The 27191-nt window shown below is 41.9% G+C and overlaps 2 protein-coding genes and 2 long non-coding RNA genes across 4 annotated transcripts; 3 read left to right on the top strand and 1 right to left on the bottom strand.

The window, feature by feature from the left end:
• The first annotated feature begins 6794 nt into the window (after positions 1-6794).
• On the top strand, positions 6795-8019 carry LOC133929937 (uncharacterized). Its single transcript, XR_009911670.1, has 3 exons — positions 6795-6926; positions 7524-7638; positions 7785-8019. It is a non-coding gene; the product is annotated as an uncharacterized LOC133929937 (long non-coding RNA).
• Positions 8020-8719: 700 nt separating this feature from the next.
• Positions 8720-11299, top strand: LOC133929778 (uncharacterized). Its single transcript, XM_062376553.1, has 8 exons — positions 8720-8868; positions 9478-9590; positions 10033-10104; positions 10243-10278; positions 10365-10410; positions 10557-10644; positions 10733-10790; positions 11104-11299. The coding sequence occupies exons 1-8, from the start codon at positions 8790-8792 to the stop codon at positions 11152-11154; spliced, it is 543 nt and encodes a 180-aa protein (XP_062232537.1). The 5' UTR covers positions 8720-8789; the 3' UTR covers positions 11155-11299.
• Positions 11300-11755: 456 nt separating this feature from the next.
• On the bottom strand, positions 11756-12766 carry LOC133928060 (cytosolic sulfotransferase 8-like). Its single transcript, XM_062374345.1, has one exon. The coding sequence runs from the start codon at positions 12764-12766 to the stop codon at positions 11756-11758; it is 1011 nt and encodes a 336-aa protein (XP_062230329.1).
• Positions 12767-24406: 11640 nt separating this feature from the next.
• LOC133928651 (uncharacterized) lies at positions 24407-25799 on the top strand. The gene is made up of 3 exons (XR_009911472.1): positions 24407-24535; positions 24712-24799; positions 25570-25799. It is a non-coding gene; the product is annotated as an uncharacterized LOC133928651 (long non-coding RNA).
• The last annotated feature ends 1392 nt before the right edge of the window (positions 25800-27191 follow it).

Here is a 27191-nt window from a genome sequence, read left to right as displayed (position 1 = left end):
TTTATTGGCGGCGCACTTTAGCGTCTGCCTACAGATAGATAGATTTTCACAGGCGGGTAATATAAGGACCCGCCTGTGGTATGTATTTCACTCAAATTAATAATTAGCATATATTTTATTCCCTCCACATTTTAACATATTTTCAAGATAGATTTTGAATGTCGCAGATTTCAATAGCATTTGAATCAACACAAGTCTAATATTTACAAGTATAATATTTTTACATCACAAGTCAATTTACATCATAAGCCAATATTGCTAAGAGTCTTTCCTCTTCCACTCATAAAGCCTCGTATGGCTAGCTAATTCGCCTCCGAGATCAAAGAATCTGCCACTCTTGTTGATGACTTCATGCATAATGAATCGACACATTTCACGTTGGACATTTTGGATATCTTCGTCTGTGAGAGAGGTGTTGGTATGTTTGATCATCCGTTCCTGAAATAAAAATACAACTAAAAGAGTTAAAACACTACTGACAACGAAAATAGAACCAAATAAGAATGTGCAAGCATAATGATGACTTCCTCGGGATTCATTTTATACCTCCTGTTTACCCTAAGAAACTCACAAACATAATATCCACAAGGAACGGCATCGAAACCTTGCTTGTGGCACTTCAAAAAAACACTAATGTGCAAGATCTTGGAGATTCATATAGCCTCTGGACCCATCCAACACTACCTTACCGCCTGGGGCGAAGCTAAGTTAGGATAATATGGTGCACATGAACTACGATATTTATCATTTTGCTAGCTATATGAGCTTTACGTAAAAAATTTATACTAGTTTGAACGATAAGTAGGTTTAATGTAAATTGAGAAATCAATGGAGGACAAGAAAACACTAATGTGCTTAAGGTGAAACCATATCCAGACTCATAATCTCTAGTAGATGAGTGATTGTACATGTTTGGTGAAACACATGCAAGTTTGTATTTTTCTCGAGGATTTGTTGAATTCTATATTTCAAATTTTAATGCCTTGTTTTCATAGTAATTCCAAGCAAAAGCCTACAAAGTTTGTTGCATGTCATTTCTGAATCTCAAACAACTTGAGTATCATTCCTGGAAATTGTGGTACTATGTTTGAATGCATTTGAACTAAAATTCAAATTGGATAATTAAAAGAAAAATTCTTATGCAATACAGATGGTCGGGCATCATAGTAGCACGATGGCCTCCTATCACAGCGGCACGATGGCTGGCATCACATAGAGAAGACGGGAGGGACATCACATGGCTCGGCCGGAGCACCAGCTATGGTGGCTCAGCCAGGAGGGGGATGGTACTCACCACAGCTTTGGTGGTCATCGTTGGGGAGGGGGCGGCCAAAGTCGGGGAGGAGGTGGTCACAGTTGAGAGGAGCGCGAGCCAGGGGGAGGCGACCAGAGTCGGGGAAGGGTGGCCGGAGTTGGGGAGGAGGTGGCCGGAGTCAGGGAGGAGCGCGAGCTGGTGGGAAGGAGGCCAAAGTCAGGAAGGAGGCGGCTAGAGTCTGGGAGGAGGCAGCCGGAGTCGGGGAGGAGCATGGGCTGGGGAGCGTGCGCCAAGGAGGAGGCGGCCAGAGTCAGGGGAGGAGGTGGCGGGTGAGGAGGAGGCGGCCGGAGTCAGAGGGTGCTAGGGTTTTGAGGTAGCCTGATGACATTGTGGGTGTTCGTCAATGGGTTAGGGTTTCGGGGATGAGCGCCAACCTATATATAGAAAATATTTCCACAGGCGGTTTATTATGTAAGCCACCTTTTCACAGGCGGTTCACTTAACAAACCACTTGTGGAAATTATTTCCACAGGTGGTTGACTTATCGAACCGCCTGTAGAAATGGATTTTCACATATGGTTTTCTTAATGAACCGCATGTGAAAATAATTTTAAATAAAATGTTTTAGACAATTCTATTAATCATTATCTTTTTTTCTCACTTTTGGGAATCAATAATCACTTTGGAAATTAAATTACATAGCATGAATGTCACATTGGAAATTAAGTTAGATAACATGAATGTCACATTGGAAATTAAGTTACATAACATGAATGTCACATTGGAAACTAAGTTACATAACATGGCACTATTTGCCTTGAACTATTTTTCCTACACCATCAAGACGCATGTAGGGCGTCACAAATCTATCGAGGGTTGCTTCTACATGTTTGATCTTTTCTGGATCTCCGAAAGGTGTCATGTCATCGAACTGATTGTATTCTTCCTCATCCTACACATTCTTAACTCCGACGATTCTTTGTTTTCCGGCAACAACTACGTGGTTTTTTTTTCATTCGCGGGGTCGATTATATAGAAAACCTATACGACGTGATCAGTGAGTGCCTACGGGTCATCTTTGTGGCCTATAATACTGAGGTCGATAGTTGTGAACCCGTAGTTGTCCACCGCCACGTCATTTGGATGTTTGACTAATTTGCACCGAAAGATGGGGATCTACAGATTCACTCCATAGTTAAGTTCCCAGATTTCATCTATGAACTCATAGTGGGTGATTTTTTTCCCCTGCTGTGTCATAGGCTTGTGTCCAAATGCCGCTATTTTGGGCCATGCTCTTCTTGTCTTTTGCTTTGGTATAAATGCGTACCCATTAATGTTGTACATTTGCCATGACGTAACTAAACTTGATGGGCCACAAGCTAACATTTTCATCTTTTTTATCTACGGATTCACCATATGGAAGGTTTTGGTTCTTGAACCATGTGGTGAAGCGACGCTTGTGCTCTTTCAAGATTCAATCATATGAGCAGCCTTGATTTTCTGTGTGAAGCTCATTCAGGTGTTTCTTGACGTATGGCACCACTATCTTGAGTCGTTGCAAGATAGTAAAATGTGTTCTTCCACTGTTTTGTAATTATGATTGATGAAACTTTTCTTTCCTTTGGTCCCTCTCCCAGAAAATCTCCCCTCATGTCGAGATACAGATATACCAATCGGTTTAGCATCTTTTATGTAATCGAATGCAACACTCAACAACTTCCTCGGTATTGTAGCCCTCGATCATGGAACCCTCTGGGTGAGCACGATTTCCATACATAGCCCTTGAGAATGCCCATGTACCGCTCAAACACATACATATGATGTAAGAATACAGGACCCAGTGCAATTATCTCATTCACGATGTGAACCAAGAGGTGTACCATGACATCGAAAAATGATGGAGGGAAGCACATCTCAAGTTGGCACAGAGTCTCTACTAAGTAACTATGTAGATGACCCAGTTTTTTAGCATCGATCACCTTCTAAATAATTGCATTGAATAAGTGACATAACCGTATGATGAACAAATTTATGTATCCTAGCTTGATACCCCTGATTGCAATAGGGAGCATCTGCATCATCATCACATGACAATCATGAGACTTCATGCTGATTAGCTTTAAATATTTCATCGAGACTAGTTTTTTGATGTTGGATGAGTAACCAGTCGGGACTCTCACCACATGTAAGCACTTGCACAATGTCGTTTTCTCCTTAGGTGTCAGAGAGTAGCTAGTCGGGGGAAGATAATGTTTCTCATTTAGTCTATCTTCAGGGTGTAGCTCTTGCCTGATTTTAAAATGCACCAAGTTCTTACGTGACTTGATTCCATCCTTTGTCTTGCCCGGTATGTCCAGTAAGAGGCCAATGATGCTAGCACGCACATTCTTCTCAACATTCATGACTTCGATGTTGTGGCGAATGTCCAAGTCCTTCCAGTAGGGCAAATACTTAAAGAAAATCAGCATCTTCTTCCATAACATGTCGGTCAATCTCTCACTTTTCTTCCTCTTTTTACCCTTCGGCGGCTTCCCAAAAACTACCTTGATGCTCTTAACCATTTCAAACACTGGTGCCCCGCTGTGAGGTTTTGGGCTAGTACTTTCCTTAGTCGTGTTGTCAAAATATTTCTTTATCTTGTAGTATTTCTAAGTTTTGAGTAAGAACCATCGGTGTCGCATGTACACTACCTTCTGTGAGTACGAAAGGTACACAGATGCGATTTCATCCAAGCACACTACACATCCTTGCTTCCCTTTAACTTGTCCCATTAGGGAAAAAGGGTGGGATTATCATGGCTTTCAGCGTGAAGTACTGTCATCAAAACTCATCCCACACCATCGTTCCACAATTTTGCCATATCTTCCATCAATGGTTCCAGAAATACATCAATATCATTGCTAAGTTGCTTCAGTTTTTGGATAAGAATGGACAGCATAAGGTACTTCCGCTTCATGCATAGCCATGGAGGAAGGTTGTAGATGACCAGGATCACTGGGCAAGTGCTATGTGAGGTGTTCATGTTACCGAAAGGATTCATTCCATCGGTACTCAACGTGAACCTTACATTCCTTAGTTCTTCAGTAAAATCTGGATACATGGCATCGAACTTTCTCTATTGGCTAGTATTAGCGGGGTGTCGAAGCTTAGTTCCATCCTTCTTGCGCTTATCGAAATGACAACACGTTAGTTCTAAGTCCCTAGGGTTCGAGTTCAAACGCTGCATGCGTGAGATCACTGGCTGGTACCACGTCACTATGGTAGGACTTCTTCTCTTCTTCTCCGCGTTCGAAGAAGTGTCTTCTTCATCAGGACTAGCATTACTCTTCTTCTTTTTCACGTTGGCGGAAGCATCTTTGTTCTCACAATCATCATTCCTCTTGTACCGACTCGCATTGCACACTAGGCATCTATCTAAGGCTTCGTACTCTTTACAGTAGAGGATACAGTGGTTCGAACACACATGTATTTTTTTGCACATCTAATGGCAATGGGTAAATAAGCTTCTCACTTGATAAGTGGTGGTGGGAAAGGAGTTAGGATTCGGAAGCACGTTTTCCAAGAGGCTCAAAAGATTCAAGAAACTCTTGTCGGACCATCCATTGCTGGCCTTCAACCTTAAAAGTTCAAGCATTGGATGCAACACCGTAAAATCCTTATCACAGCCCTTCAATTTCTCATACTAAGGTTCCTTCGATGCCTTATGTAATGCCTTGAAATTATCTAAACCTCTCATGTCCCTTAAAACATGCAGTTCTGCATGGCACAATATTTCCTCCAAATCGAAATTAGTATCATCATCAATCATAACATCAGTGTTGCTTTCGACTTCCTCATCATCACCATCCACTTGATCAGCAACGATGTCGTAGTTTGGTTCACTTGTACGTTGTTCATCGTGACTGGACCAACATATGTAATCCTCGACAAAATCTCTCAAGATCAAGTGTGATTTTATTATGCTTGATTTGTCTCATAGTTTCTGGTTCTTACAGTTAGAACATGGATAATATATTTCCTTTGTCTTCTTAGTCAAAGCGTCTTTCTCGACGGCTTCAATAAAAACAAAGAGTCCTTTGATGTATATTCTCCATGTCTTAGCTCATCATACATTCATGCTCTGTCCATCTTTAACTTCAATCACAAAATTAGATACATAAATTAATTAATTCATAAGAAAATCATAATTAAAAAAGATTTTTTTTTTAAAAAGTAGAAAATTGGGCATGTTATGATTATAATATGTATACGCAATTGAATCTACATTGGCACGAATTTGTCTCTCAAAACAATATGGATTCATTACTCTCTCAACCTCTCTATATATAGATCTATATTTAGATAAAAAAAACCCATTCATGATAAAACCTCTTAGAGGCTAAAAATAACAAATTGAATCTACATTTTTCAAATATAATGCTAGAATCATGTGAATCTATATAATTGAATCAACATTGCTACAAATTTTAGCTCATTCAAGGATCTAAATGGCTAGAAGCGTGAACATCTCTAAAACATATTCAAACCCTAAATAAGCCATAAATCTAAATCTAGACTTCAAAAGATGCTAGTTAGAGATGAGATACTCTTACCTTAGATATGTCCTCAAGGAATTCAAAAACAAAACCTTCTCCCTTTGTTTTAAAATTTTGCGGCCGCTTTTTGAGTTGTACTGTTCGAACAACAGTGAGCTCGGTCTGAATCGAGCTCCCCGCGGACAGGCACTATTTATGTAGATATTATCACAAGCAGTTCACATAACGAACCACCTATGAAAACTAATTTCCAGAGGTGGTTACTTATGCAAACCATTTATGGTAATAGCTCCATTATCACAGGCGGTTCACCTAAGGAACCACCTCGAAAAATCTCTATTTTCACAGACGGTCCTTATGTGAACCGTCTGTGGAAAAATGCTTCACTTTCACATGCGGTTCATATAAAAAATCGCCTGTGGAAATGAATATTTTTCAAGATGGTTACTTATATGATGTGTCTGTAATAATAGAGCTATTTTCATAGACGGTTCATATAAGGAACTGACTGTGAAAATTAATTTTCACATATGTTTAAAACCGTACGGAATTCAGTCTATTATTCAGACAGTTTGTTATATGAATCGCATGTAGAAATAAAATATAGCTATTTGAAAAATAGCTTTTACAGTAGTGGTGGTAAGAATCTATGCAACACGCATGCACGGCACGAAGGAACGAAGCATCTCCATCTCGGTCGGTGGCGGTGCTTCCTTCGCCTCCGAGAGATCCCCCAGAAGCTCCGTTCTCGCGCGCATGAACACGACGGGGACGACAAAGTAGACCGGCCAGGGAAATGAAATGTCGGAGGGTTTCCGGTTTCCTCGGTCCGGCCGGCTTGACTTATTCCATGACATTTTTGTCCGCATACCCTTTGGAACGGGCTAGAAATTAAAATGGAAAGTAATTCAGGGAAGGAAAAGTATATGTGCTAGCAGTAGCAGCTAGCTTACGTCTACAAATATCGCGCATTTCGCACGGCCGATTACCGCCACCAATCTACAAGCAACTGGGCAGCTTATCTTGCACATACACGAATTCCATCGATTTCTAGCTCCTTATCATATAAGTCGCAACCAATTAATACGATCGTCTGATGGACGACAACAACAGGAACAACTCGGAGCCTCCTCCAGGTGAAGAACATCTCAGTCAATCTTTAATTGTGTTTTATCATGTCGATGCTAGATAGTTAGAATGCAAACTCTCTGATCTGCTGATTATTTAGCGCCGCCTGTCTGGCTCCTTGCCTAATATGGCTGCGCCGATCTATTAACTCGTTTTTGGTTCGATAGTACTACAACCCAGGGGCGCCGAAGCTAGGTTAAGCCAAGGGGTGCACAGGCACCCTCTTTAATCTAAAATTGTCCACACTGAAATAGACATAATCAGTAATAATTTTGCTTTGAAATTGTACGCGTTTGTATACATCTGATGAATTCTAGTTCGATTCGCCCCTACTACAACCGTGGTTTGTCGCAATTTCTGAGTCCAGCGACTCAAATTTGTCGTAAATACATTTCGTTGGTCATAGTAAAGTTGCCAACCAAATTAACGGAATCTTGCTCGATCTAGTTGTTTGCGAACTCAACTACGCCTTTTAGTGTTTTATTTTTTTTAAAAAAGCTTAACTATAATGGACTGGGTTCTGTTCGAATGCGCATTCGGTCCCTTCAAGATTATCAATCGCTAATCTCGGTTTCAATTTTGCCCTCCATTAACGCTGTTTATAGGCTACCCGAGGGTGGACGCAAAGCGGCAAGGAGGCGGCGAGAAGAAGAACAAGTGCTGCGGGCGACCACGCCGCGCGACGGCCAAGCGGGGCGAGGCGAGCTTCATCGAGGGATGGTGCGTTTTACTTTTCACAGTCGATCGTACTGCAGCTAGCTAGCTGCTGCCCTTGATTCAGTGCTGTCGTTTGGTCAAGGCTGAACGATTATTAACTTGTTATTGCATGTGGCGGTGTTCTTCTCCGACGTCGATCGGTCGTACAGCATCGCCGCGCTCTGCTGCTGCTGGCTCTGCGAGCTCTGCTGCGATTGATTAGCTGAAGAGGACGCGCCCAGTTGTGCACACGGAGGCGCGCATGCATGCAGCAAGCTAGCTATGTAATACTATTTAATCTGGTCGAGCGAGAGGAGATTGATCTCAAATGATCGATGATAATGATGTACGGCATATAGACGTCTTTTAGTTGTGTTCTGAATTCTGATATCATCCCTGAAAAAAAATCGAGATGGGATACAAGTTTATGGATTACTGATCAAGGTCTCGATCGGTGTATATACAAGTTTATACGATACAAGTTTATGGATAACTGATCAAGATCTCAATCGATGATAATGATGTATGCCCTATAAATGGCCTTTAAGTTGTCCTCTAGTTTTAAACTGTGCCGTCCACTTCAAGCTTCTCATTTGCAACAGTCATAAGCTTCGTTCCATGGAAGAACACATGGGATTATATTATCTTTTTAAAACGAAGCGATTGTACTAGTCATCATGCACTAAGCACCCTCATGTCGAAAATATCAAAGAAGCCGACTAAAAAAATAAAATGGCAAAGAGTTTTTCTTTTTCAGACTCTCTAAGAATACAGCGTAGACTCGATATATATTTGCTCAGAATCAAGACATACCAGCAAGTATATGGATCCTTTCTCTCTTGTTCTCCCCCCAAATCTCCAAACTAGATTGGCAAGCACTCCCATTAATTGAACGAGCTTGCCTTTTCTTTCCTTTGAGTTTTTTTTTATTATTATTTTTTTAGGGAGAGATCGAGAAAGAAAGAAAGAAAGATATGGTTCCAGGCCGCAGCTAATGGGCCCACCGTATATGATATCTGAAACCTCTGCCAACCGTCAAATTCTCATCCAACGAACGAAAACGGATTCACTGACGTGGCGAAAATTATACAGCTCAATATCGAGTATCCGTGGGGTCCTGACTGAAAAAAGCGAACAGAAAGCGCCGTCGTCTGAGTGCGCCGCCGGGAGCCGAGATGGGGTTCGTAGGCGACACGGTGGACTCGATCCGTTCGATGCAGATCCGCCACGTGTTCACGCAGATTATCAGCCTCGGTGATGCCCTCTGCCGCCATCTCTTGCTCTTCTCCGCCGTTTTTTTTTTCGAGGTCTTTGGCGCGCTCAGATCAGGTCCTCAGGAGGCGTGTAGTTATGGGGTTCCTGGTTTTGGCCTTTACCTGTGATACCAGTAGGACTTTGGTGGGCAAGATCGGTCCTTTTTTTTTTATTTTGGGAGGGTTTGGTCTGTAAGATCGGGAGGGGATTCTTCCGGTTCTTGATCTGATGCTATGAGTCTTTATTGAGATTGTTCTTTAAATAAACATACGTATGTGAACAATGAAGACTAGTTGCATTGTATGGCATTCTTAGATAATTGATTTGTGATTTTTCCTGCTCTCGTTTATTGTTTAGTGTGAATCATGCCCTAGATTCTAAATGTCCATAGATAATTTTGTTTGTTACTCTAGATGCTAAATTGTTCCATGCTTATAAAAGTTTCATATGATAAATTTGTGATATTTATGGGACAACGGACTTAGTGTTTACCACATTATCTGGCTTTGTTAGTTAGGTTGGGTTTTGCTGCAATTAGGTATTTTTCGCAGTTGATTGCAACAGGAGTCCCTTGATGGGTTTTTAACTTTTAAATGTTTCTCTTGGCAGGTATGATTGTTACCTCGGCATTGATCATTTGGAAGGGACTGATTGTTGTGACGGGGAGCGAGTCCCCAGTGGTAGTGGTTCTTTCTGAGAGCATGGAGCCTGGATTCAAAAGGGTTCGTTACCTCCTAATACAACTTGAGAGTCAGCTTACATGTTGCAAGCTTTTATGATATTTACACACCTGATGTAGACATGTATTTGTTTAACCGCTCACTGGAAACTTTTTCCTTTTATCTGTGGCCAATCTGAATTTCACAAAGCGGAACATTGACATTTTTCTTTCATACGATTGGATCTGGTTTCTTTTAAGTGAATGGCTGCATACCATTGCCTTTTAGACTTTTTTATTTTAAAATTCTGGCCTCAACTATTTACCAGATTTTTCCTTTTAAGATTTATGTTGTCTCTAGTTGATGGCCTGTAAGATACATATTACCTACTTAGTTTTAACTCCAGAGTTGATTACCTGTACACTTGTGAAGTGCTAGCAACTTTCACACTAGTATGCCTGAATGACTAGTTATCTTTTATTTTGATAGGTTATCTGCTTTGCAGGGTGATATCCTCTTTTTGCACATGAGCAAAGATCCTATCCGTACTGGAGAAATAGTTGTTTTCAATGTTGATGTAAGTCCTACCGCTTAACCATGACACATGAATTAGTAGCTGAATCATGAGGGCATCAGTTTGCTTTATACCTCATTGTAATCTGTGCTTATACAATTATCGAGTCACTAAACTTTCATTTGTCTGTTATCTATGTAGGGCCGTGAAATTCCAATTGTTCATCGTGTGATTAAGGTAATGGATTTTGAATTCTTCACATCAATTCATGCAATAACGCTATATTTAAAAAATGTTTGATCTGTTGCTGGCTTGGTGTATAGGTCCATGAGCGTCAGGACACTGCAGAAGTTGACATCCTCACAAAAGGTATTTTGTTTGAATGACTGTAAAGTTTTTTTTTGTATTAGTGTTTGTATTGTGCAGCCCTGACAATAATAACCAAAAGCTAGCATTGCATAATTTACAGCTGGTGTCTCTGCATTGTTCTCTTTACCTGACGAAGTGCTTTTCAGGTGACAATAATTTTGGCGATGACCGACTTTTATATGCACAAGGGCAGCTTTGGCTCCAGCAACATCACATTATGGGGCGTGCTGTAGGGTGAGTATCCTGGACTTAGACAGCAGCATCTGTCTTTACGCCTGGTGAACAATAATTCAGCTGAACTAATATTTTCTATGTGGAACAGCTATCTTCCATATGTCGGGTGGGTTACAATTATCATGACTGAGAAACCAATTATTAAGGTATGCTCATTCTTACTGTTCCTTTATATTGATTAGCTTGGGGAAGATTAAACAATGATTATTCTAGCCTGTTCTAGAAATTTTATGTTCATAGAACTCATTGCACATTGTCCTTATTAATGTAAACTAGGCTAGTTGATAAGTTATCTTTTTTAGTTGGTAGTCTGGAGCTTTTTATGTTCATAGAACTCATTGCACATTGTCCTTATTAATGTAAACTAGGCTAGTTGATAAGTTATCTCTTTAGTTGGTAGTCTGGAGCTTTCAGGAGTTCTTGAATGGAACAACTGATAAATGTTGTCTCTTGCTGCAGTACCTGCTGATTGGCGCACTAGGCCTGCTGGTCATTACATCAAAAGAGTAAATATGTCACCTATGCTCTTGTGGTGCGAGCAGTGACCTTACGGTATTAAGAGAAGCCATTCTGTTGCAGCATGTATCAAACGAAAAAGTTGTTTTTCAATATTGAGGGTATCTGCCCACTAATCGGATAGTCAGTTTCTCATGCAGCATCCGTTGTTGTACAATTCTAGCTAACGAGTTGAATCTGTTATTGCATTTGATAAGGATTACTAATCTTTTCAGGAAAATCATGGTTCAAAAATCTTTTCAGAAAAATTCCTGATATGCCATTAAAATGTAGTCTAATGTTAGGTCGAGCACTGGAAATTTTGTGCTGTCCCTTGGATACCAAGTGAGAATGAAGTTCGAGAACCCAAGTGGGGGGAGGGGATTGGACAAGTTCGAGGCCGCTGGTGTAAGTTACTTTCTCAAGGAATAAGCATGAAATCTCTTGGTCATAGCCAGTGTAATCTAACATCAACTATATATTAGGAATTACATGGCCAACCATGGAGAGCTATGCAACCTTATGCATAAGCGTCGCCCGGAAGGGTACATTACGGTTGACAGCAAGCCCCAACTGTAAGGAAATGAAACAAGGATAGCATGCGCATGTATGAGAATTATAAGGTGAGGCCTGAGCCTTTGAGCTTCTCCTCGACAATGCCATCCAGCTGCTGTGCCATCTCACGGCTTAGGTAGTTCACCCAGTCTCCCACATTTCCACGCCTGAAATACGTCGAGTTCTCCATTGGAAACCCACCGATCCGATCGGCAACTCCAGTGGAGTTGACCTCCAGGCTCGTCAAATTCTCAAAGCTGCACAGCCTCACCACTTGGTCGACGACGCCGCTCCCTTCCTCTTCGTCGGTAAACGGGTGGCCAAGGAAGTCAGCAAGCCTCTTCACTTCTTTCACAGGATTTGCCGTCATCTCCTCGTACTTCAAGAAGAGAACCTTGCCTGGTCTCGCCTTGCTCTCATTCCAATACTCGAGATAGTGATCCCAGATCGGTCCAGCAAAGGAGACCCCCTCGCAGAACAAGTGGAAAGACTGGCCCAGCTCGACGAAGAGCTGCTTGCTGACCTTGTTCTCGAAATGCCACTTGGACACGAACGCATCCTTGGGTTCACGACACACGTAGACGAGTCGGCAACCGACGGTGGTCACCGATTCGGGCAGCAGCGACAGAGGCATGTGGGTGGCGAGGAGCCTCGGCGAGGGGATGGCTTCAAGTTCAGCGGCGGGCCGGATCTGCCAGTTGGGCAGCTCGAGGAAAGGCACGACGTCCGGAGGGTGGCGGGTGAGGAGGGGATGGCGAGCAAACGTGTGGCGGGAGCGGCTGGTGATCGCAAAGGCGAGCGCCTTGAGCCAGGTGGTGCCGCACTTGGGGAAGGTGGCGAGGATGGTGTCGTCGGGGCGCGGCACGAACCGCGCTCGCACCAGCTGGACGCTCTTGAGAAGCTCGGGGTCGAACCAGAAGTTTTGCTGCAGCACCAACGGTATGGAGGGCACCAAGCTGCCTTCTTCTAGCGTGAAGCGACCTTGCATCGAGCTCGCCTCCTCCTCCTCCTCCTCTTCCTCCTTTGGCTTGCTGCTCCCGTTCCTCCTCTCAGGTTGGTTCGCGGCGGCCATGACGCCAACGAGCTATCACTTCTTTGCTTTTTTTTTTTCTAATATAGAATGGGATTTGCGATCGGCTTCAGTGCAGGGGATCGAGCTCGGAATGGCAATGTAGATATAGAGGTGTCTTGTCTATGCAGCTATGCAAGCTATGGCAGGTTGCTTCCATGTCGATCTCGTGGCGGTGTGGGATTATCCAACTCCTGCTGCATGATGGACAACAGAAGATACGCGTTGAATATTCTAGTTTAACAAATCACGAGATGTGAACTTGCGCATCTTTATGATTCCCCTCGTGTGGCACGCATGCATATTTTGGGTGGAACAACGTATCTTCTTATTTGATCCGGACTAATTCCGGATCAAGACATGCGCAGTACAAAATTAGAAAATATCGATTTGCCCAGCTAGAACAGTAGTATCTTCTAAACATGTTTGCATAATTCAAGTTGAAGATCGAATTGTTGCTCTGGTACAGGAGATCGTCAGGCCGCAACACTTGACATCTTGAATAAGGCCAATCATTTGTGAGACAAAGCTATCCAGGCAGGCGGCAGAGATTACTCGTTTCGAAACTAGACCTGCTCGCTGCAGAAAAGGAGCTCCTGAACTGGCTGAGCGCAAAGGTAGTACTGTCCTCCTCCTCCACCCCAAATTAATCCCATCTTATTACCGGGAAGGTTGGGTTCTTCATTAACCTTGTGCCGGCAACATGCATTTTCGGCGTATCAATATTCGGAAATAAATATCTTGGGAGCATGAACAACCATCTTATTATACTGTAGCCTGTCCAACAAATGGTGTTTACTTTTGTTTGCAATGATGTGTTTCGCAGTCTATCTCTTGATCTCGAGCATTTAGCCACAACGCGTTACATCATTGGAATAGGTAGCATGTTTCCGCTTAGCAATTTTTTCATAAAAATCGTACAAGATGGTTCACGGATTAATTCCTCGCATACCCCTGAGAATTTATATCACTTAACAAGGCCGTCCTAAACTACTATCAAGTTTCAGATAATGAAGCCACCATGTCACTGCCGTCGCTTCTTGTTGGGCGTTGTGCCTCCATGGCCACCGAGCCCACTAGCCAACCGTTGTGCCTGCATCCTCTTCTTCAGCATTAGTTCCCTACTTGCCACCACCACCTGATCAGCATTCCCACTTAGCACTCCACCTATTTCTCACCGGCCGCGCTAAAAAAACACTAGGTTTCCTAAATTAGGGGTGGAAATTCGCTTAATACGGGTATTTCCGTTGGGATTCGAACAATTTTGGTTTTTGAAAACTAGAAACCGATTTACTCTAAGAATTATTAAAAAAACCAAACCTAATTAACCTATTTATTTTGGTTAGATTATCTCGTATTTCAGTTTTTAATCGAAATCTTCAAAGGAAGGAGCAGAGGGTTCACCACATAGTCAAGGAGCGAAAACAGGGCGAGGGGCAGTGCACTATAGGCTTCTGTGGCTGCGAAGTGTAAGAGGTTAGAGAGATTAGGGTATAGATATTGTGTTGGATTTATTGTGTTCGGCCGAAGGGGTATTTTCTATAGTGTATACATCAATTCGGTTTATTAAGTTAACCGATTTACTCTAAGAATTATTAAAAAAACCAAACCTAATTAACCTATTTATTTTGGTTAGATTATCTCGTATTTCAGTTTTTAATTGAAATCTTCAAGGGAAGGAGCAGAGGGTTCACCACATAGTCAATGAGCGAAAACAGGACGAGGGGCAGTGCACTATAGGCTTATGTGGCTGCGAAGTCTAAGGGGTTAGAGAGATCAGGGTATAGATATTGTGTTGGATTTATTGGGTTCGGCCGAGGGGGTATTTTCTATAGTGTATACTTCAATTCGGTTTATTAAGTTAGTTCTTTTTTTGGAAGTTAAAAACGAATTGCAAGGTAAAAATCAGTTATTATCGTTTTAGAAACCCAACAGAAAATGGTAAACCAAACAAACCACAAAAATCGGTTATTTCGGTTCAGTTTTCGGATTATTTGCATTTGCCCCCCCCCCCCCCTAACGTTTCAAGGCCTAGAGGGTATGTGGAAGATTATATTATACTATTTTAGTAACTTTTGGATTCATTTTAAATTTGAAATAAATCTTATTTTGGATCTGAATTCTCCTTATCGAAATAGCTGACCCTTAAAGTTCTTTAAATGCCAATAGGAGGCATGTAGGCCCCGAATTGACAGTTCATAAATCTTGTTCGGAATTCACCAAACTTGAACATTTCAAATCTCAGTTAGATATTCTCCAATTTTAAAAGTTTCCATATCATAGCTGAAATTATGTGTCTGAAAGTTTCCAAAACATGATTTTAAAAGCCTGCATATGTCGACTCTCAGCTAGCCGTGCCAAATTCAGGAGAACCAAGATCCCAACTAACCTTGCCTACATGTCATTTTTGGGTAGAAATAGAACTCGTCTATCATCACTTGTTCCTTTCCTTTTGCAATTTCTCTCTTCGTCTTTTTTCATACACACGTAACCATTCCTTGAAACCGCAATACAGATGGCGTAGATGGATACCTACCTTTTTTTTTCCGTCAAAGGAACAATGTTCGTTTCGTACGTACCTAGTACGTTCCTTCGCTTCTATAGACCAGTCAAACAAAGGCTTGCTTCTTCAGCCGCAGATGTTGAACAGCCAAAAGTTTTGGAATCTGATTCCACCTTTGTGTTTTTATTTTTGCATTGTCAAATGTTCCTCTGGCATCCAGAAAATCTGCTTTGAATTTGGTTCCTTTTGCTGTTACAATGCTGTGTCGTGCTTGTTTTCAAGTTGCTGCAGGGGAAAGGCTGCTGAACAATCTAGCAGTTCGCTTGGTAGATGAACATCTGGTGGTCGGTCCTTGGTACGTACTAGCAGCATTTCTCAGCACCCTTTGGAGTTTGGACTTCCTTTCCTTCGAAACCTTTTCGGATCACCGTCCTCTGAAGAAAATGGCATTAGTTGCTTTCCAAACCTAAGATGATGTTCGCTAACGCTGTTTCTCATTACAGACTGAGGATGTGTCTAAAGACTGAACGACAAGGATGCACGCATGGGCGCATGGCTTGCTTCTGCTGAAAATTTGTCCAGTAGCGTATCAAATTCTCTGATAGCTCCGGATCAAGTGTGGCAACAAGCTGCAAGCATCATACATACCGATTTTCTTCATCAAGAAAAAAAAAAGAACATATGGATTACATTGTGAAAAGAGCTGCATTCTGTTACTGTGTCTTGATCGATTGTATTTCTCTAGTGTCAGGTTAGCCGTTGTAACGTATTTAGCTCCTAGTCTTCAGGCTACTGCTATTCTTTAGGCTAGCAAGTAGCACACGATCTGTGTATGCACCCTGTACGCCGGTTGCTTGAATTGTAGGATAGGCTACCGACTCTGTACTTCGTCCGGCAATATAAATCGCCTCTGCATTGTGAGGAATGGTGCTGGCTTGCGGAGCATTTCTCTTCTGTCTAGCTAATCTTTACATGGTAGCCAGAGCCACCTCTTCTTCCACACAATGTCCACATCAAGTTCTACCTCCTCTGGTTCCACCGGCGCCATAGCTGCAACGACTGCTGGCCTACTCCCTACACCACAGTTTGACCACTTGATCAATGTCAAATTCGGCCAGGAGCATTATCTAGCTTGGAAGGCACAAATGATGCCTTATATGTGGAGCCAACAGCTCTTGAGATACATTGATGACTCCATCAGTGCACCTGACAAGATTATCATCATCACAACAGACGTCAGCACGATGCACATCTCCAACCCGGCTTATCAAGTTTGGCTCCAACATGACCAGTCTATTCTTAGCACCATTCTCTCATCCATAACTCCAGAAGTCGTCTCTCAGGTGCTGCACCTAGACACATCCTATGCGGTGTGGACTGCTATGGAACGCAAGTTTGCGTCACAGTCAAGAGGTCAAATCATGAACATTCGTTGCCAACTCGCCATGATCCAGAAGAAAGACATGTCCATGACAAGCTACCTCAGCAAGGTCAAGTCACTGCCCGAATCCTTGAGCACCTGCAGCATCAACCTCTCTGACGAGGAGATCGTGGCGTACATGCTTATGGGTCTTGACACCGACTATGACCCAATCGTGACCTCCCTCAGCACCAAGTAAAATGCTATTAGCCTCAATGATGCATACTCTTATCTTTTGTCCTTTGAAATGCACCATGAACAAAACCAAGCAGTGATGTAGGTGAACATGGTTGCACGTGGCGGCCACGGGGGAGGATGCGGTCGTGCACGGGTGGACGTGGCGGCCAAGGCCAAAACTGTGAAGGACAGTGACATGGACAAGATGGGCGCCAAGGATATGGATCGGACAACTTCAACACAAGCAGACCGATCTACCAAGTGTGTGGCAAGACTGGTCATGTAGCCCTCAAATGCTATAATCATTTTGATCACTCTTATCAAGCGAAGGAGACCAAGATCGTAGCTACAGCTCAAGTATTGACCGAGTATATGGTGGACAAGAGCCGGTACACAAATACCAGTGCAACCAACCACATCACCAGCGAGATCGATCGACTAACCGTTCGAGAGAAGTACAGTGGCAAGGATCAGGTGCAAGCTGTAAATGGTTCAGGTATGCACATATCTCGTATTGGCCATTCACATATTCACACTCGTCGAACTCTCCACTTAAACAATGTGCTTCATGTTCCCAATGCCTCCAAGAACCTTCTATCAGTACATCGATTTACCAATGATAATGATGTAATGCTTGAATTATATCCTCATCATTTTGCTATAAAGGATCTATCTACGAGGAGGGTACTTCTTCTAGGACACAATAGAGGTGGATTGTATCATGTACCTTCTAGTGTTGCTGCCATAACCAAAAGTTCTTTTTACAGCATTAGGACATCTCATGAGAAGTGGCACTACTAGTTAGGCCATTCATCCTCTTCAGTTGTCCAGCAAGTAGTTCAATCCAACAAACTCGCTTGTTCCAACATCAATAAAGAAACTTTTGTTTGTGATGCCCGTCAATGGGAAAAAGTCATCAGTTGCCTTTCCCTGTGTCAAATTAATAATGTATCCTCCTCACCTCTCGAACTTGTGTTCTCTGATGTTTGGGGCGTAGCCATTACCTTTGTAGGTGGGCATAAGTACTATGTGAGTTTCATTGATAATTTTAGTAAATTTGTTTGGTGTCATGCCTTGAAAAGGAAATCTAATGTTGCAAATGTGTTCAGCCAGTACCAAAAGCATATTGAACGCTTAGTTGATAAAAGATCCTTTGCATCCAGTTTGATTGGGGAGGGGAGCATAAAAAATTGCATTCCATTCTCACACAAGCAGGCATTTCACATCGTGTATCAAGGCCCTATACACACTAGCAGAATGGGTCTACTGAAAGAAAGCATAGACATATAGTTGAAGTTGGCCTATCCATTCTTGCTGCTGCCTCTATGCCACTAAAATTTTGGGAAGAAGCATTCCAAACTACAACCTATTTCATTAACAGACTCCCTAGTAAGGTGATAGACTCCAATACTCCTATTGAATTGTTTCTAGGTGTTAAGCCTAACTATTCCCTTCTGAAGACTTTTGGGTGTGCTTGCTGGCCCAACCATAGGCCATACAACTCCCATAAGCTTCAATTCAGATCCAAGAAGTGTGTTTTCCTAGGCTATAATAACCTTCACAAGGGATACAAGTGCCTTGATCCATTAAGTGGCCAAGTATATGTATATAGGGACGTTGTCTTTGATGAAAGTGTCTTTCCTTTTTTTGAAAACCCTTCTTCCTTGAGCACAACTTACACAGCTGATCATATTTTCCTACCCAATCTACTTCCATCTCTTAATGAATCTGTGATTGGTCATTTTGATAATGTGCACACTTATGTTCCATCTAACAACACCTTGCAACAGTCATCTGAGTCAGTTGTACAGGAACTTGAGCCTAAAAATGTTGTACTAGGTCCTAAAAGTGTCAACAACAACACATTGCATGACACAACCGCTAATCCAGAAGACAGAGATCATTCGGCTGATGTTATGACACTCTCTGATGGTGGTAATGATACATCAAGACAAGAAGTGCATCACCATCCAATGAAGACTCGACTTCGAGATGGCATTTGATAGATCATGCACTTTACTGATGGCACTGTTAGATACATAGGTTCTGATGTTGTTGAACCTACTAGTCACCAAGAAGCACTGAAGGATGCAGATTGGCGACAAGCAATGGAAGTGGAATACTCGGCACTGATGAAGAATAATACTTGGCACCTTGTGCAACTACAAAAAGGGATGGACTTGATTGACTATAAATGGGTGTTAACGCTTAAAAGAAGAGCTGGTGGGTCTATTGAGAGGCACAAAGCACGACTGCTGTCAAATGGCTTCAAACAAAGACATGACATTGACTATGATGACACATTCAGCCCTGTGGTGAAGCCTGCAACAATCAGACTCATCTTATCCTTAGTAGTATCAAGGGGGTGGAATTTGAGGCAATTAGATGTGCAGAATGCATTTCTCCATGGAATTCTTGAAGATGAAGTCTTTATGGCAACCACCTGGGTTTGAGGATCATCAACAGCTACACCTTGTTTGCAAACTAGACAAAGCTCTATATGGTTTGAAACAAGCACCAAGGGCATGCTACCCGAGACTCAGCTCTAAATTTAGTGAGTTAGGATTCAAACCTTCTAGAGCTGACATGTTTATCTATCATCAATCTGACATAATAGTATTCATGCTTGTTTATGTTGACGATATCATCATAACTAGATCATCAGATCAAGCCATCAAAATAGTACTGCAATAGCTACAAGATGAGTTTGCCATGAAGGACTTAGGTGAATTGCACTATTTCTTGGGAATAGAAGTGAAGAAAATTTCTACTGGTATTGTACTAACTTAGTCCAAGTACACTTGTGAGATACTAAAGAAAATGAATATGGAGACTTGTAAGCCGGTTATTGTACCAATGGCTGTTATAGAGAAATTGTCAAAGGCAGAAGGTGATCCTTTGTCATCTGAGGATACAACCAAATACATGAGTATAGTGGGAGCCTTGCAATACCTCATTTTAACCAGGCCTGATATCTCCTTCTCTATAAATAGGGTTTGTCAGTTCTTACACTCACCAACAACTTAACACCTGACAACAGTGAAAAGGATTATGAGGTATCTTAGATATATATCTTATTGTCACTATAATAGAAACAGTCATCCAAGCTGGGTCATCAGTGCTGACAAGGATAGAACCGGCACTGATGAAGTATCAGTGCCAGTTCATACCTTCTTGTGCTCGATCGCCGATTGAGAAGGGTTGAACCAGCACTGATACTTAGTATTAGTGCTGGTTCTTGGAACAAGCTAGCACTAATTCTTTCGTGCTGACTGGTAACTATGAGCTAGCACTGATACTCAGTATCAGTGTTGGTTCGTATTATGCGCTAACACTGATACTTGATCACTACATATATGAGGACTTAGCCACAACCTTTCAATCCCTTACGCGCATGCCGATTCCACTGCCTCCTCGATGCCGTCATCCTCAGAGCCCAGATATCTTCCCAATGTCACCGTCCTCGTCCCCAGAGCCTCGCCGTCCCCATCCTCGTCCCCTTCGCTGACGCCGCCTCCCTGCCTCCATGTCGTCCTCATCGATGCTGCCTCCCCGCCGTCCTCATCCCAAGAGCCCCGCCGTCCCTGTCCTCATCCCAATCACCGACGCCACCTCCCTGCCTCCCCGTCCTCGTCACCGACGCTGCCTCCCTACTGTCCTCATCCCCGTCCTCGACCCTATCATCAATGCTACCTCCCCGTCGTCCTCGTCCCTATCACCGACGCCGCCTCCCCACCGTCCCCAACTTTTTGTAGATGTTGCATGGATCTAGCAGTTATCGTGGATGCATCCGAAGAAGCATCTGTTGGGGAACGGGTTGGCTACGCTAGCCTAAAAATAAAATTTTCTACCGCATTCACGCAGGAAACCATACAAGTAGGAGATCATAGATCGTTACCACTTGACGTGCAGTGCAGCAGAAGAAGAGTTGGAATAGACTGATCCAACGTCGTTCACATCAAACTCCTCGAGTAGCTTCTCGATCAGATCCGCAACCAGCCCCGCACAAGTGGTCATGCTACTCGACCAGCTCCAAGTAGGTGGTCATGCTTCTCACTAGTTCCTCGAGCAGGTATGTCGCGTCCTCGATCAACTCCGAGTGGTCGCGTCATGCTCCACGACCAAGCAAGCAGGTATGTCGTCCAGTCGAGTAGGTCCTCGACCAGCCGGATAGAAGCATCACAATCTTCACACCGAGGAGATCAATGTCGCAATAGTAGGAGTGCCTCTACAATATCCACACGTACTGGGAAGGATCGATGAGCACCGATGTGCTAGCACCACACACACGGCTAGGGTTTTGGGAGATCGTGTGGAGGGTTACGGCTAGGGTTTCGGAGTGGCTCACCTCTACATGCCTCACCTCATACCTCTCCTTATATAGAGCTCGTTAATGGGCTCCCACGTTGGAACATGATCATCAATCAATCAATACATGATCATCAATCAATACATATGCTGGTCTTATGAATCATCACAATGATACTTGACCAGGGATCAATTTAGAATAACATCATGATACAAACAAAAGACTTCTATGAACAAGTCACATACTTACCAATCAATGTAAATGATAGTCATTCTTGGAATAACACATTATTCAAAAGTACATAAATATAGACGTGATATAATCATCTCTATGATTGCCTCTAAGGCATATCACCTTCAGCGTCTACATCCCACTGCGTGATGCCCCCTCGCCACTCCCCCCTGCATCCTCTCGGTGTATTCCTCTACGAACTCGATGCCCCGCCATCCCCGACGCCCTTAGGGATGATCAAAATGGTATACCTCACATCTATTTTAGTTAGACAACTAATAATTGAAAAATGTGTAGTTCTTAAAGATATGCATGCATTGATATAGGTGATTCATCCTCTAGTTTGGTTAAATGGAATGATTGCTCACATAAAGGGTTATACACAACCTATTGTGACTACCACTATAGGTGATAGTGGTACAAAGAAGATATTAATTAGTTTTCAAATATTGGTAAATGAAGAATCTATCAATATTGTAGTCTCTGGCACCCAATCACCTAAGATCCATGTGGCTCAAAAAAAATGAGGTGGCAGCGGTTTTGCAAGAGATTGAGGATCAAGTTGGGTATATTTTATCTGACTATAGCTATTTCAAATTGAAAGCGCTTGAGTAGAATGTGGAGAATATGGCTTCAATGACTATCAGTCTGTCGCGGTTACATGCACTTGACATGGTTGGTGCCATGAATTTTAGTCTATAATATTGTTTGATATATTATCAAATTTTCTCTTCATATTCATGCTCTTTGCCTGTAGGATTTTTACTAGAACAACATGATGCATTTGGATGTTAGTTTAGGTTCACTCTTACGTTATGTTATGGAGCGGCTGGGTTTCACAATGATTAGCTCAAAAGTCAAGATAGTTTATGAGGGCAAGTATCAGGCTTATGTGGAGTTCAGTAGAAGAGGTTTCGCTGTTTATGAAATTGTGATGGATCTACCCTTTCTTGCTCGAGATAGTGCGGTCATTTATATACTACGCCATTTGGAAGAGATATATGGAGTTGATATCATAGATGTCAACAACAAAGACTATATGATTCGACATGCACTGTAGAATCTGGGATGAGTGCATTTGCAAAGTGTTTAACCTATGATGTGAACTATGATAATATTTATGTGTGGATGTTGACTAACTTATGATTATGTGTGGATGTGGATGAACTATTTGTGATCCATGTGTATATATCTTCCTGTGATGAATGCCTACATATATTTTAATACAAATTTGAAATTAGATTTTAAATTTTGTATTATTGAATTCATAATTTATTTTGTGCCTACTAAAATATCTGTGCCGGCTCGTCACACTAGCCGGCACTGATACTCAGACTATCGGTGCTGGTTCGTTCTTATGGACCGACACTGATAGTTTGAGCATCAGTGTTGGCTCTTTGTTATAGACCAGCACTAATACTCATTATCAGTGTCGGTTTTTGAAATGGAACTGATAATCCATAAGTATCAGTGCCGGTTCAAAAACGCCAGTGATGACGTTTTTGAACCGGCACTAATGACTATTTCTGTAGTAGTGTGTGGTCTGTCCATTAACAAGTTAAGCTTTGAATTGGTAAGTGCATTCTCTGATTCAGATTGGGCCGGGTGCCCAAGTGATAGAAGATCACAAATGGGTTTGCACTGTTCTTTGAGACAAATCTGATATCTTGGAGCTCTAAGAAACAAGCTATAATATCAAGATCAAGCACTGAAGTTGAGTATAAAGCAATGGCTAATGCTACAACAGAACTCATTTGGATTCAATCCTTACTTGGAGAGCTTGGAGTGTTTCAGTCCCGAGCACTGTGCTTGCGGTGTGATAACTTGGGAGCTACTTATTTGTTAGTAAACCCTGTGTTTCAAGCTAGAACCAAACACAGCGAGGTCGATTACCATTTTGTTCGAGAGAGAGTTGCACTCAAAGCACTGAAAATCAGATTCATTCTAAGCCAAGATCAGGTAGCTAATGTATTCACAAAACCAATGACGACAAGACAACTCACAGTAGCTCAGCGCAATCTCAACCTGACGAGCAGAGAGGGGGCTGTGAAAAGAGTTGCATTATGTTATTGTGTATTGATTGATTGTATTTCTCTAGTGTCAGATTAGCCGTTGTAACGAATTTAGCTCCTAGTCTTCAGGCTACTGCTATTCTTTAGGCTAGCAAGTAACACACGATCTGCGTAACGCCCTGTACCCTAGTTGTCAGAACTGTAGGATCGACAACAGACTCTGTACTTTATCCGGCAATATAAATCGCCTCCGCACCCTGAGGAATGATGCGGGCTTGCACAACATTTCTCTCCTGTCTAGCTAATCTTTACATACATCAGGTAATATAAGATTGCATTATTTCCATCTCCGCAGGGAAGACTATATCTTCCAAAAAGAAAAAAGAAAAAAGAAACTGCCATCCTAAGCCCTAGATAGTAGCTCTCTGCGATGGGAGAACAAATTCCGTGGACCTACAAGACGCGGCTTTTGGCGAGATTCGTCAGCAGAGAACGCGCGTATTTAATTACCATTTGCACAACATGCATGCATCTCATCTAATCCTACTTTAACAGCCGCTGAATTTAATCCTACCGGGTGACATTATCATGTCACCTGCTGGATCGCTTTTGCTAAGAGTAAGCATGGGTGCCGACGGATTCGTATCCCCTGATGTTGTGAAGTAAAGTCACCGAAATATAAAGTAATCTGAGTCTGGTGAATAGTATAGCAAAATATTCTAGCAATTCTACTGTTTATGGAGCTACTGTAGTAGATAAGTTGGTACTTTTGTTCTAGATCTAACGATTCAAGACACCTAATGCTATGGTACTGTTCATTCTCTGATATTATTACTTCATCAAAATCAGAGGATACAAATCTGGTGCCGACGGTCTCTCACCTTTCTGCCAAGAGGAAAACCGGCTACTGATTCCGCTCCAAGTTTTCCAACCCCAGTTGCTACTTAACAAGATAGATTCGATCCGTCCGGGGGCAATGCAATCTCGTGTATTCTCTTCACATAACCAAAAAAAACGCAGGTAGAGAACTTCAAAAACAAAAATAAGAGGGGCAGGCGGGAGAGCTGAGTTTGTTGAAGAATGGAGGACGTCAACCACAAGAACCTGCAGCCTCCACCAGGTGATGCAAGGCTGCAAGCATGGTCATGTTTGAATTTACACAGCGCCGTTTTCTTCTGTCTTGTTAATTGTTAGTTATAGGTTTCGCTGATCCTATTGTTCGTGATAGCTATTTTTTCTCACTCGTTCCAACTTTCATCTGCTCTTTTTCTTTCGTTTTGTGATTCCGACGGCTAGGTTGCCCGACGGTGGATTCGCAGCAGCAAGGGCCGCGCCAAGGACGAGCAAGAGCAGGGCGACGGGCGATTAGCTTCATCGATGGATGGTAAATATCAGCACTTGCGGATATATATATATATATATATATATATATATATATATATATATATATATATATATATATATATATATATATATATATGTCTAGACGTACTGAATGTTGCGTCACTCCGTAGTTACGATTCAAAAAATAATATAGTTGCGACTTATAAAATATGTCAGTTACTACAAATATATATAGTCGTACTTGGGTACCTTATCTAGTCGTAATTATGTATTTTTTTGTCAAGTGATTTCAACTAGGTCACTTCTACGCACATCCTCAGTTATGATCTAAAAGATAGTATAATTGCTATCGTAACTGACTTTTTTGTCATATAATCATAAATCAACTATCTATCGTAACCGATTATTTTCTTAGTCGTAACTGTGATCGCAACTGAGTCACCTCTGCTCACACCCCAGTTACAATCTAAAAGGCAGTATAGTTGCTATCATAACAGACTTTTTTATCATGTGATGGTAACTCAACTATCTGTGCTGTCGTAACTGACTATTTTGTTAATCATAACTACAAGTGACATAGAAGTAAACTACAATACTTCTCGTAATTATACACTTTTTATAACTCACCTATATATGCCGACATAACCGATTAGTTTCTTAGTCGTAACTGGGGTGATACGAAGATGGCTACAACAACCGAGGGTAGCGTAACATAATTCACTATTACACCTAGATGCAAAATAGATCCACCATGTATATATATACACTGTACATTAACCTATGCCTATGCTTGTGGTTTATGTTTTGCAGTATTGCAGCCCTTTGCTGCTGCTGGCTCTGTGACCTCTGCTGTGAATAGAGCAGGGCAAACCTCAAGCATGCATACAGTCCGAGCGCCTGCCACGTACTAGTGTACTACATATGTTGATACATGCATGCGGACGTATATGTTGAGCAGTTATAAGCATATCATCTAGCATCAACAATGGTGTGAATTAAAAGTTTTCAACATTTTACGTTTGATTGTCGAACTCGTGGATCCTGTCTTTTCTTCTTCCTTTTAGTGTAATAAATGTCTATCTTGACTTGTATAAGTTTTTCTCCTTGTTGAAAGAAAATATATGGATTTTATATATTTATGTGTGCGTAGTCGACGTCGACGTATCTCCTAGCTTCTTGGATTGAGTGAAAACTTGTCATGTCAACGTCTTTTGTTTCGACACTTCGCCTCTATTTTTTTTTGTTTTTTTACGAAATCGGGTATTATATTAACCACTAGCCCAGCTAAATCGATGGCCGCTAGGACATAAATAAAGCTCCGAGCTTGATCCTGCCACTACCTGGGATCTATCGCCTCTGAACAAGCACCGTAAGCAAGATGTGTGTCTGACAGGTCTATTCTGCGCAGAACAGAACTGCACTGCGCACTACGGCCGCCCGAATCAGCTTATTCTTAAAGGCCAGCCCCTAAGAATTCCTTTGGATGACTAAAATCTTAGAACGAAGGGATTTTCGTTTTCTTCAGCGTTCCAATGGTTTTTGTTCATGGTTCTTTTCACGACGGGATTCTCAGGATCATTCCCTTTAGGACGGGATTCTCTCTCCTTTCCTTTCGCGATTCCCCTCGAAGGGAAGCTGTTGGAGATGAGAGAAAATAAAGAGAATAGGAACGAGGAAGGGAATCGAAAATGGAACAAAATGAATAGAATATGGTTAGCGATGGTCTAATTAGGTCCTAGCCGAGCCTTCACTGAGTCAACAAATCAAGAGAGCTAATCTCCTAATGTCAGGTACATATCTAACTCACGCACCAGAGATGCATACGAAGATTCTTTTGTTGATTCGAATAGTTAAAATAAAATATCTATAGAACCACGGATCTAATTTTCGATCTGTTTGAAACATATGTTGAAAAAAATACGCTTAACAAAATGAGATCTATGAAGGCTATATTTGGATGAAGTTTTATGATCGTTATGCAATTATAACATGGTAGATATCCAGTTGCATTTTGTGTTATACTGCAGTTACAACTTTAGTTGTAGTTGTGATTTAAAGACAATCGAGTTACAATATGCTGAACAACATGATAGACACTTTAGTTACGACAATATAGTTACAAAATATTAGATACTCTAGTTACAACAATGCATTGTCGAGTGAGTACTAGTTACAACATGGTAGACACTCTAGTTACAATACGATAAATACTCTAGGTGCAGCATGGTAGTCGAGCGTGGACTAGTTATAATATGGTAGACACTCTAATTACAATATATTAAATAATATAGTTACAACATTGCTAATTGCAGCATGATCATATTAGTTACAATCAGTTAACATGGACAGGTAAGTTGCAATCTCGCTATAGATATAGTTGTAACCGCTCTGTGTCTATAGTTGCAATAGATAGTTGTAATCACTTTGTGCTT

This window comes from Phragmites australis, chromosome 9 (assembly GCF_958298935.1).
Source record: "Phragmites australis chromosome 9, lpPhrAust1.1, whole genome shotgun sequence".
Lineage (NCBI taxonomy): Eukaryota > Viridiplantae > Streptophyta > Magnoliopsida > Poales > Poaceae > Phragmites > Phragmites australis.
This window is presented reverse-complemented; position numbering and strand designations above follow the sequence as displayed.

Bases quoted from the DNA above. Each gene is read 5' to 3' on its own strand.
- LOC133929778 (XM_062376553.1), top strand. From the start codon at position 8,790: ATGGGGTTCGTAGGCGACACGGTGGACTCGATCCGTTCGATGCAGATC. The intron at 10,279-10,364 runs GTAATGGATTTT...CTTGGTGTATAG, and splicing joins TTGTTCATCGTGTGATTAAG to GTCCATGAGCGTCAGGACAC. The intron at 10,645-10,732 runs GTGAGTATCCTG...TATGTGGAACAG, and splicing joins ATTATGGGGCGTGCTGTAGG to CTATCTTCCATATGTCGGGT.
- LOC133928060 (XM_062374345.1), bottom strand. From the start codon at position 12,766: ATGGCCGCCGCGAACCAACCTGAGAGGAGGAACGGGAGCAGCAAGCCA.